At 41.3% G+C, this 12,655-nt stretch overlaps 1 protein-coding gene across 1 annotated transcript in view; it reads right to left on the bottom strand.

Moving 5' to 3' along the window:
• The window catches only part of CPS1 (carbamoyl-phosphate synthase 1), a gene marked incomplete at its 3' end in the record, with an annotated part of 181,118 nt that overhangs the window by 127,075 nt on the left and 41,388 nt on the right, over positions 1-12,655 (bottom strand). The window contains exons 11-13 of the mRNA XM_081313498.1: positions 9,887-9,964; positions 2,418-2,516; positions 672-767 (exon numbers count right to left, since the gene is read on the bottom strand). Of these exons, the coding sequence (XP_081169624.1) occupies positions 672-767; positions 2,418-2,516; positions 9,887-9,964 (273 nt within the window). The remainder of the gene's footprint in view (positions 1-671; positions 768-2,417; positions 2,517-9,886; positions 9,965-12,655) is intronic.

Here is a 12,655-nt window from a genome sequence, read left to right as displayed (position 1 = left end):
TTGCAACCAATGAATGCACCTTAATTTCCCGCTCTAAACCCTGCTATGCTGCAATCTGTTTGCAATCTGTTAAGTACCTTGTTAATAACTATTTACATACACAACAATAAGTATCATATTTCATAAATAATTCAAGGTTTTCAAAGTCTGTTATTTGCTTTGGCAAATATGGGTCTCATACAAAGTTACAGATGAGGTCATAATGCTTCATTTTTGCTGCATCACCAAAATTACTGGAAGTTTATTGTATAGTAATAGCATACATAAACTCTGAACATCTCAGTAAACTTAGCCGATATGTTGATCTGTGCTCTGGTTAACCTAGAGATCTGTTACCTGTCAGCTGCCACATCATTTAAAGTATTCTTTGCACTTCCATCCTAGGAACAGAGTAACAGATACCAAGCTGAACTTGGAAAATAATAAAATGCATTTGTTCACAATAAATCACTATCTTTACTATTTATAGTAAACCACTTTAAAACATTTATGTGAATTATTTCATTGCATGCTTATGAATAATGGAGTCCACTTAGAATGAATAATAGAGGCAGTTATGTCATGCTTCTATATTGTGTCAAAGATTTTATAAAAGCAGAACAAACTCTTCCTGTCTGGAAGAGCAGGAATGGCTATGGCACATGCCAACATTTCAGTGTCCTTATTCTTACCTTCATAGCTTTCACAGCCTGGGAGCCAGAATAATCAAATTCTCCTGCTTGACCAATAGACAAACCACCAGATCCTAGGATGAGAACTTTGGAAACCTTAAAATAATCAGCAAAGTCATTCATTCATTCATTCAATCAATCAATCAATCAATCAATTTCTATGTCAATCCATCTCAGTCAATGACTCTGGGTTATGTTAGCACATACATTCTCAATCTTTTTAAATCAATGAAGCTGTATCCTAACCTCTTTCTCTCTAACAGGAATAATTGATGCATCCCCTTTGACTCTGTTCCTGCTGGTTATATAATTGCAATGAGAAGGACATTAATTTTCAAGCATTTCAAACCCTAGTCACTACTATGGGTAGGTAGCCAGCTGGGAATTCTTGAAGCTCTAATCTCATGTGATCTGGAAAAGCTACACAGACTACCTTTTGGATGGAAAGTTCCCTACAAAATTCTTATTATTTAGATCACTTCATTAGAGTGGGTGGGCTGTCCCTGCCCCCAAAGCATAGCATAGCATGGCGCATTGCTTAAACATACACTAAGGAATGTTTGCAAGCTTACTATCTGGCTGAATTTACAGCTTTGCAAATATTTATTTTTCAGCCTGAAAACCTTTTTAGAATTTGCTAATTCTAAGAAAGTTCTCAGGTTGAAAAATAAGTATTTGCAGAGCTGCACATTCAGCCAAATAAGTAAGCTTACAAACATACCTTATAATGTCTGTCAAGACATCATAAGAATCACTGTTGTCCAAAGGAGACCCTCTTTAAAGAATTATTCAATTCCAGTGACAAGATCCAGAACTAACATCCTATAGTGAAAATCAGTTTACTGGGAATATATCCAATAAGGGTATGCAAATTATTTTAACCTCAAAACATTCCAGCCTCAAATCTTTAATTTTGTTTCATGTCTAAGCTTGGTTGCTTGCTTGCAGACATTTCATTACCTGACTAGGTAACATCTTCAGTGCCTGAAACCTTCCAGCAAGTTAGGTAATTTCCAAGTTACCTAGTTAGGTTACAAAATGTCTGCATATGAATTACTAAACTCAGACAGCATCAAGGACTTCACAATTCAACCCTAAGCCACAACAATACTGATGGACGCCAATCATGAATTTAAGTTTTGTTGAAAGGAATAGAGTCTGTGCTTAAGGGGCTGGAAATTTAGACTTTATCATTCTCATGCCAGACTGCTAAGTTGGGGGGATGGGGGTATAAATTGCAGTAACAAATAAAATTTGTTAAATCAGGATGTCTCCACAATAGTAGAAATGAACCATTTAGTCAGGAAACTCTTCTTCAGTAAGCCCAGGTAAGAAGAGGCTGATTGCAGCACTCTGGAATGTAAGCAAAAATCTTTCTTGTGACTACTAGAGAAGTCTGCCATTCAAAGCAAGTTCTAAAACAGAACCATGATGAACAGTGGCTCAGATTAAACCTTAAGGAGACATGTTCTATCTATGGCATGAAGATCTAATAGATTATAACTTTAAATAAACCAATAAAAAATTCCTTTATGTACTAAAAGGATGCATTCCAACCTCCATCATTTGGAGCAAAACTAGTGTCAGTATAAGTTTCATGTGTAACAAAATCAGGAAATTTTTAGCTAGGAATTTTTGTTATGCACTTTTCTAGTAATTTTTCTATTCAGCTCATATAATAACAGCAATAATCAGTATGGCTAATATTTCAGATAAAGGCAAAATAAAGCACAGTAATATACAGACCTCAACTCTTGAAGTTACAGCTGTGGTTTTGGGTAGCACTGAAGGAACACTTGTAGCTTTTCCCTTCTTGATGAGCGAGATAAATGAATCAAATATGAACTAGAAAAATAAACAATAAAGTGTAGCAGCCTCCAAAAAACTATATTATTTATCTCATTTGAATAGAATTCTAAAATTATCATTGGTACAGTAGTTAATTCAATCTAGTGTGTATTTCTCATGTTGCATAAAGTGTGACCCTGTACACAAGGAGAAAAACAATACAAATTATGTGGTAAAGGAGAACAAATTATTATTGGCTGTCCTATGGAGCCACTGATCTAAAATAGTCCTAAACATAACCTCCTTTAAGGATGTTTCTGACTCTGTGATAAAACTTTCTTAAGTCATGCAAGTCTCTTAAGTCTTAAGGGTTTTTTCTTCACCCATTTCAGTGTAGGGTTCAGCCATGTTCTTGAGAGATGACCTATGTTCAGGGCTTGTTTAAATTTCCAGAGAGTCAGGGGAAAGAATTTAAAAAAACAGACATAGCCTCACAAGTCATTCAGGAGGCACAATTTCTATCCATTACATTTAATCTCTATTATTTCTCAATCATCTTCTTCCACATACACAGCCTTACTTCAGATTACTGATCCTAACCAATTTTTTCCAAGTATTTTAACATAAAAGCAAACAAAAGTCTGCAGAGATTCTCAGTCATCCAGGTCATGGTTGTCCCAAAGGTTTCAAAAGGCAACTGGACTTTTTTTTTCCTTGAATAAGTTTCACTTCTTCAGTTCTGCTCAGTTTGGGACCAGTTTGGGACATAAAAGCAAGCAGTTAGACAAAATGTCAGATGCTGTATTTTCCCCCCCAAATGAATATACATAAAGAAGTGTTTCACATACATTCTATTACTATCATAAGCAAAGGTTTTGAATGTTTTTAATACAATAACCTAACAACCCAGCAAAATTACCTCTCCAGAATTTGCTATTTAGTATCATTAGCATTCTCTTGATAATTAGGTTGTGAACCTAATGACTTTAATTAATAGTTAACTTAATTAATAGATAAATTCTTTGCATTGTATCCCAAGCAAATTAAACAACCAAGGGCCTAAGAAATTTAATGCACACTTTTCATATAATCTGCATGAAAATCTAAATGCCATTTAGGACCTTCTGCTGTTGAAGATCTGTTGATTTACAACAGAGTCTCATATAAATGTGGATTTCAATTGTGTGGGATTTTATTGGACAATAACATCGGCTTGCTCATATTATGAAGCAAATCTACCCATCTTTAATTTCTTTGTTTATTACAAAGGTATAATAACAATCTGCCTCAGAAGTTTAAACTGAATAAGCAATGTGCTTGTCCATTATGAATCTTATGAAAATTTCCCTTGCTATATTTCCCAGGCCTGAATTTACTGCATTATTTATTCACTTCATTCTTGCAGGTTAAAGTCCTTTGTGTGAGTGAGCTTCTTGAGGATGAAAATAGAATCTGGGCAAGAATTAGGAAAGCATGCTTTATGACAGAAATAGTGTTAATTTTAAGAGATGTATTACAGGGATAGACAAAATGTGGCACTTAGCTAACTATGTCCTCCCTGTGGTGCACTGAAGATTGAGTATCCCTGGAATTGGGCCTCTAATATCCCTTCTCACTGACTCATACACCAATCACAATTCTCATAATTTATTGAGGAATGCCATGCCAATCTTGGAGTAAAGTCTTAGCGAATACATCTGCCAGAATCTCTTTTACTAAACAGTATTTTAATTCATTGAGTTCCTTTTCTTGAGCATCTTACACAAAGTGCCTATGTATTTTGTTCTGAAGGTAGGTTTTCTTCATTTGGGAGAATTTAATATATCCTGTATTTGTCATTCCTCTTATCATTCTGTTTTAGGAAGCAATTTTCCATAGGCCTTCTGTGGTAAATGGCTTCAGTTAGCCTTAAGAATTCTAGATCTTTTATCTTCTATGTGTGTTTCAGGAGATAATTTTCTTGCTTTTTTTCTATCTGGCTATCAAGATAGTCAGAGTTGCTTCCCAACTTTTTCAGACCTGTTTACTTGTTGGGTTCTTTACTCTCTCTTGCTTGTTCCTCTTAGCTTGGAAATAATCACATAGATAAGAAAGTATGTCTAATTCTCATTTCTAAATCTGGAGGAAACAGTTGAGTATGAGGGTTGCAGAGAAGAGTGGTGGATGAGGGGAAACGTTACTTACACTTCTTTAAACTTATTGCTTCTGCCTTGTAAGTTGGACATCTGCATCTACCAGCCCCTCCCACCTATAAAGTTTTAGTCTGACAGAAATTCCCAAATTCAGACTGAAGGATTAGCTCAACATTTATAAAGGTTTTTTTCTGTTCATTTAGCACATTTATTCCTCGTCTTTGATAAATTTCAATCTTTTTCCAGTAAAGCAAGAAAGACAGTAAGCAATTAAAATGGATTTTTTCTAAAATATCTTTTGAATACAATAACTTCAATGAATACTATTACATCCCTTTTTTACCTTTCCTGTGCATTCTGAAGCTGTTTTCTTATTACACTCACCAAATTACTCAACATATTGCTTGTGGGATTACCAGGAGATATCACAGGCAGGGGATTAAGCTTCATTTTCAAATATGAGAACAAGAAAATGTGCATGTGAATTCATTTACATAATTCTACAACTTCAATAAAGAAAATGTATTCAAAATGTGTTTGAAAAATAATAGGACTTTTCAAGGGGAAAGAAATATAGTAAGCAATATACCATATTTCTTTCACAAAGATCAGTAATTGGGACCCAATTCTACCTATCCAAATTGAACTGTATGTAATAAAGTATTACACAGAGCTAAAAACTTAGTAACAGCTAAGCCTAAATTGGCCTTTCCCACCTTAAGTCTCCCAAATAATGTTTGAATACAACTCCTATAATCACATCAGCATGATCTGTTCAGAGTTGATAATAACTGAAGCCCGACAGCTGGAACTCAAGACTAGAAAAAAAACCTGTCCTAAGTAATTAGACCAGGGCTTTTCAACCAGTGGTATGGGTACCACCTGTGGTACATTGGCAGCTGGCAGGTGGTATGTGACCATCCTAGAAAAGTGGTAGCGGGGGAGGGGAATGAGCTGAACTGGTAGCAGCACCGCACAAGCCTGAGTGAGAGATGGCTGGAGCTGCAGGGCTGTCAGGGCTCAGCGGAAGCGTCAGGACCAGCACTTCTTCGGGGCTGTCAGGGCTAAGCGGAAACCCCAGGATCAGTGCCAGGCACCAGTTGGAGCTTGGCGCTGATCCCGGTGCTTCTGCTGAGCCTAGAAGAAGCGCCGATCAGCTGGAATGTTGCAGCATCTCCAGGGTCTTGTGATTTACATTCAGATGCTTGGCAACTGATTCATATTTATGACAGTCACAGTGTCCCAGGGTCATGTGAAGTGACCAAAACCTGCTGCAACCACCCAGCAGACGGGGGGAATAAAAACCAAACACTCCCCACCCCACCCCCCCTGCCAATCCTCAACAGAAATGTTCACAACAATGAAAACCTCAGATAGGAGGAAGAGCACCGCCAGGCAGGCAGACGTCTTGCTCGGCTGTGGCTTGGGGGGCACTTTTTTCAGTGCCATCGTAACTTTGAACAGTCACTAAGTGAACTGTTGTAAGTCGAGGACTATCTGTACTTCATCACTTTTTTTCCTTTTGGGGGGGGTTCATCAAGTTTTTGACACCTTGCTAGGTGACTGGTGGTACTCAGATGTTGCCGTATCCTAAAAGTGGTACAATGGGTGAAAAGGTTGAAAAGCCCTGAACTATGCCTCCCTTTCTTTCTTGTGAGTTTCCCAGAAAAAATATGCTATTGTTGAAAATTAATTAGACCAATCATTGATTTTATTCTTGTAAACTGTAGGGTTGTGCACAACGGCAAATGGCACCTCTTTGCAAAGCTGTCTTGAGTCCAACTAAGTGACCTGCTTTGAGGCAATGCCTTGATGTAGGAAAGAAAAATGCCCTACCTCCAGTCAGCAGAACAGAAGCAGTCCCCATGTTTTCTATCCAGGAGACCACTAAAGGTCAGACAAGTGCTAATATGATGTAATGCGATGGGTCCACGATAGCACTTTGAAAAAGAGTTAAATCATGGAACCACACCATACACTAAAGGAACTTTGATCAAAACAAAGCATCCTTTCTTGACATACTGTTTGTGACTATAAACTATTGGAATTCCAAGTCTAGGGATGCCGACTCATCACATCATGACTAGCTGACCACATCATGACTAGCTGACCACAATATAGGGTTAGATGGAATAAAATATAAATAGAGAGTTAAAGTTTCTTTTTCATTATGCCTGCTCTTTCTTTTATGAGGTGACTACCATTTACTTTTCTTCCCAGATGGACAGAGTGCATGCTTCTTCATTTTTCTAGCTAGCTAGGTGCCAGGCTTTGCCTACCCCTATAAAATATTTCTTGTAAATCTCCATTCTGCTATAGTTATAAAACATGCATCACTAATCATTGCTCAAGTCAGATTCTGGCTCTTGGGATTGTTTACATGCTCACACAGAATGCTTAAACCACCAATAGGGTTGTGTTCCAGTAAATAATTATGCAAACTTCTGCAAAGAAAAATAAGAATTGGACTAAGAGAAGATTGGAAAATAAAGCTAAAGACTTTGAAAAATGGGATCACTAAAGTTCCCACTTGTGTCTTGCCCCAGGCTGAAGCCTCATCTTTAGATATATCTGGGTATGAGGAGGAGGCAGTTTGGTCAGGAGCTATGAACTCTAGTAGCCACAATACTGTGAAACCAATTCCCACCTTGCCAGGCCATGTGACCCAGACTCTGATCTGGAGGTTAAACCACCCAAACCTTAGGACAAACATACACTTAGATACCAAGTCAGAAAACTGCACTCTGCAGAAAGGCCAGGTTTATAGGAGAATATATGAGTTACTGTTCATATGACAATTGATGGTTCTCCATTGTGTGCTGAGAGCATGCTCCGTATGGAATATTTACACCCTCTTTTACAGCTGCTGGTTGCTTAAATAATTCTTCCAATCCAGCTGCTGGTTGCTTCACTGTTGTTGCCATGTTCCTGTTCGTCCCTTGGCCTATCATTTGATCAAACCTCTGTATATTTTTGAAATGTTCTTGTCACTTTCTGCTGTGTATGTTTGCCTGAGGTAGTAAAATCAAACCTAATTCTTTCCATTCTCTCTGCTGCTGGTTTTCCTCAAATGTCTACTGCTCTGCTTCCTACTATAGCCTTTCTTAGCTGGTCATTTACAGTCATATAATTAGTTTCCTAACAACCAAACTACGCCACGACTGGGAAAGTTAAGGCCAGAATTCTCCTTAAATCAATCAATCAGAATAGAGATGGAAGGGACCTTGGAAGTCTTCTAGTCCACCTTCCTGCTCAAGCAGGAGACCTATACAATTTGAGACAAGTGGCTGCCAATTCTCTTCTTAAAAACCTCCAATGATGAAGCACCCACAACTTCTGAAGGCAAGTTTCTTCCACTGGTTAATTGTCCTCACTGTTAGGAAGTTTCTCCTTAATTCCAGGTTGCTTCTCTCCTTGATTAGTTTCCATCCATTGTTTCTTATTCTGCCCTCTGGTGCTCTGGAAAATAAGTTGACCCCCTCCTCTTTATGACAGCCTCTCAAATACTGGAATACTGCTATCATGTCATAGTCCTTTTTTCTAAACTGACTATGCCCAATTCCTGCAACTGTTCTTCATATGTTTTTGTCTCCAGGCCCTTAATCATTTTAAGTTGCACTTCTTTGCACTTTTTCCAAAGTCTCAACATATTTTTTGTAATGTAGTGACCAAAACTGGATGCAGTATTCCAGGTGTGGTTTTACTAAGGTTTTATAATATGGTACTAATACTTCAAGGTCATCCTTGTCATCCAAATAAAAAATTCTCCCGAATTCTCAAGAAATTGCCTTAGACCCAGAAAAAGATATACATTCAGTGTCAAACTACATGTAGCTGGCAAGTCCAGGCAAGCAAGGATGGCCAGATTTCAGTACAATATCTTTACTGCTAGGCTGGGATGAATACAGAAATTTGGGGGAAAAATGTCAGCCTCAGTTAAAGATGGAGACTTTTTGGAACACTTTTTCCACATTTCTTACATCTGGACTTGGTTGCCTGTTCTAAGATAAACTTTCAAATGCCTCATTCCTCATTTTATCATAATCTATCACACACTGAGAAAGAACAAGAACAAAGAGCTTGGAACTCGGGGAAAAAGTAGCGAAGATGATCTATCTGACAGTGGGTAACTCCATTTTTTGTGAATTTAAGGCATTTAAATAAAGCCAAGGGAATTTGGAAATGCCATTCAGATTAAATAAACAAGATTGATAATCTTCAAAGTCTCCAATTTCAGAAAAGTATGTCTCAAGTATCTGGAGAAATATAAATCTACATACAGTTGTTAAAGATGCCCCTGGTTATGTGACTGATAATGAAGAATTGCCTATGAAATGCATGCTCCAGAAAAAAAATGGACTCTTTTAATTAGACTGTGCATATTATAAGCCAACAGCAGCAAAAATTGCAACCATAAAATTGATTGAATGTGTGGCACAGAAAAATGGGATGTAGAGATCCAGATGCCATTGTTAATTGGACAGAGAAGGCATGCTTCTGGGGTCCTGAGAGATGACATTGTTTAATCAAAGGAACCCTTAATGTGCCAACCTTGCCAGATCAATTCAACCAGGCAGATATTATAGGAGACAGCTGGTCCCTTAACCCACCAGACCATATGCTCTATAGAGCTTTATAGGTAAATAGCCAGCAGTTTGAATCACACCCAGAAACAAAATAGTAACATCTGTAATTCACAAAATATCAAGGTATGCCCATCATTGCTCACACTGCTGTACTCTGGAAAAGTTGGCTTGTCAGAATGGTCTTCAAGGGCAACCCCATGCAGAGCACATTGCAGTAGACAATGTAGCAGAAATGTTTCCATGCCAGTATTCTGAACTAATAGAATGGTGCTATCTGATTTTTTTTAATATGCATAGATCTATGTTCTGATGTTGAGAAGGATGCTATGTAAAATATTTTGACTCAGACAACTACTGTGTTATGTGAACCAGTTTTGTTCAGGCACCAAGCATGACCTTGCTCTCCACACTGCTGCAGCACTGGGCTCAGCAGTTTTAATTCTGAACAAAGCTGAATGCACACAATATGCAACATCGGGATTCAAATGGGAGGTATTGTTGCAGAATAAGGTTCTGATGTTTGACCATTTTATTATTATTTTCACCAGTGCTTTTTTTGTAAAAGAAAAAGATGCCGGAACTCACACATGTCATACAACCCGCCTTGCCTACCCTACAAGGTTCCATCCAAAAAAGGTGCCGGAACTCCATTCTGAGCGTTCTATGGGGGAAAAAGCCCTGATTTTCACCTAATCACCCCATCAATTACCTCAGTGTCTGTTGGCCCTGGATTGCCTTCTGGATAGAACTGCACTGTGAAAATTGGCTTGTTTTCATGCATAATTCCCTGCAGGATTAAAAGTAAATGATAAAGTTAGTCTTCTTCCTGGGAACAAAAATAGTTTTAAAATGCTCTTGTTAGCAAACCCCACATACGGCCAAGGCTAAGTCTTTGATAATTTAGTTTAGAGGGAGAATTGAAATTTATTACATCTTCAAACTGGTCTTAGTCCCAGGAAACAGATAAGCAACTCTTTAGTGAACAGCATCTGTAAGATTTATTGAGTTTTGCATAAGTTTTGACTCTGTCATTCATGCAATCCTAACAGAAATATTACCCAATTCTAATTCTATTACAGGAGAATTGCTTATGAATATTGGGTCCAGAATCTAAAAGGAAACCCTGGTTTACTAAGAGAAATACTACGTACTAGCTACTTTTTTGAAAAAGGCCTCTGAGTTCCAATGAATGCAAGTTGCACTTCTGAATAACTTTCAAAGGAACAGAAATAATTTCATGTTTCGTTCCCCATGTCTTGCTGCAACTTCAGTTTCCATCTATAGCCATGCTGGTGAACCTATGGCATGCATGCCAGACTGGGCACATAGAGCCCTTTCTGTCGGCACACGCACCAGAGGGACGTCCCCTCCCCCTCTCCAAGTGCGACTGACTAGTGGGAACCAAAGGGGGCAGGGAAACTGAATCTAGCAGCAGTCTCGCGGGAATAGCTGTGAGAGCTGGGCGGTGAGAGGGGAACCTATAAAAGGAGCAGGTTTTGGCGGGAGTGCAGCGAGAGAGAGCACGCGAGTGAGTGAGCAGACGGGCTTTGGAAGCGATGGTGGGTGTGAGTTTGGAGAAGACAAGTAGGACGTGGTGTCCATTTGCACTTTGCAGAAGGCTAGCAAGGGAAGAAGGACATGTGAGTTTGGACTTTGGAGAAAGGGAGAGAGAGAGAGGGGGGGGAGAGGAAGGAAGGAAGGAAGGAAGGAAGGAAGGAAGGAAGGAAGGAAGGAAGGAAGGAAGGGAGGGAGGGAGGGAGGGAGGGAGGGAGGGAGGGAGGGAGGGAGGGACCAGCAGCGCCTGCCCAGGTGATGCTGAAGCCAGCCAGCCCTTCTGCAGGAGCGTGGGTGAAGGGGGGAGAGCGGCTACCCCTGAGCACCACACCTGCCTCCCTTTGGGCTCCCTCAGCCTCTCCCCTCCTCCAGGCTGGGGCTGGTCATATTCCTCCCATGGGCAGTGCTGCACCTGTCCCTAGCCAGCCCTCCTCTTCCATCCTCCTTCTCCTTCTGCGGGTGGACTGTGGCTTAGCAAGCCAGGTGGCACCTCTCCCCGCATGGGTCCTCAGGTGGAGGAGCTGGGCAGCCACGGGTCTCACTCCCCTCCAGCCTCCATCTGCCCAAGGCCTAAGCTCGGCATGCCTGGCTGGCCAGTGATAGGCTGGAGAGTGCCGGATGGCAGCAGCTGCCCTGGGATGAACGGTAGGTGGGGTTGGTGCTGCTGATGTCCATGGGGGAAGAAGCAGTGAGGAGGCTCTACACCTAGCCCAGCCATGGCATGGCAAGTGAGGTAGCATCCCCACATGCCTCCCTGTGCCCGAGCGCACCCTTGCCCTGCCAGACAAGTGGAGCCGTGGCACCTGTGGCAGCAGAGTGCAGCCAGGCAGTGGAGGGCACAAGGAGGCCTGATCCCAGCACAGCCCCTCCCCACTTTCCTCCTCCCCACTCAGAAGAGCTGCGGGGCTCAAGAGCCTCCCCACACACACCCCCACCTCCCCCCCATCCCCAGGGCATGCTGGCCACCTTTCTCCCCAAAGGAAGGAGATGAGCCACCTTGTCAGCAGCTGCTGGGCATTGGACGGGCATTATTCTAGTCCAGCTCCCACACACCACACACACACACACACACACACACACACACACACACACACGGTGATATGAGGGTGAGACAGACTGTGCCAATCCGCCTTGGTGCTGCTGAGCTGGCATCCCTGACTCAAGAGGGGTGACCCCCCTGCCCAATGTTCTGCAATTAAGAGGCTCTGGCAAGTGTCTGGGGTGGGGAGTCAGAGGGGCAGTGAGCCCACCCAGATGGCCTCCAAGGCCTGTTTGTATCATTGAAAGCTCTGTTATTGTGTTTTTGGGAGGTGGAGTGAGTAGGGGATTTTTATTTTTTTCCTTGTTTTGTTCTTTTAAAGAGAATGCCCCCCAATACCCCCCTGCATAGCCAGAAGCCTTGCACCATCACCATTCACTTGCCGCGCTCTCCCAACCCCCCTGTCTTTCCCTTCCTTTGAAACAAACAACACCCGCCCCCAATCCTCCCATTCCTGCCTTCTGAATTAAAATGAGAGAAAGCCAAGTTTTTTCTTTTGTGGTCTTTACATATTTAAACTGCAGCTAGAAGGAAGTGGGGAAGAAAACCATCGTGAGACACTCTTCTGTTTTAACTTTTTTTCCTTGTCGCTTTTTGAAGTTTTCATCCTGCTTTTGTGACAGGGCAGCATTTGGGAGGGGTGTAGCTGCCCCCTTCCCCCCCCCCCAAGCCATCAGCTGAGCAAGACGCCCTCCTGCCCATTGCCCCACCCGCCAGAGACCCCGTGGATCTCCCCCAACCCTGCCCAGCCTCCACAGGGATCCCTCCCCAGGAGCAACATCGAGCTGGCCACGCCCACCCTGACCACACCCACCCAGTCTTCCATGACCATTTTAGCCACACCCACCCAGTGGGTCACGCCCACCTGGCACCCAGCAATACATA

This window comes from Vipera berus, assembly GCF_964194415.1.
Source record: "Vipera berus genome assembly, chromosome: 1".
Classification (NCBI taxonomy): Eukaryota; Metazoa; Chordata; class Lepidosauria; order Squamata; family Viperidae; genus Vipera; species Vipera berus.
Note: the sequence above shows the minus strand (reverse complement) of the source record. Positions and strands in the feature narration are given on the sequence as shown.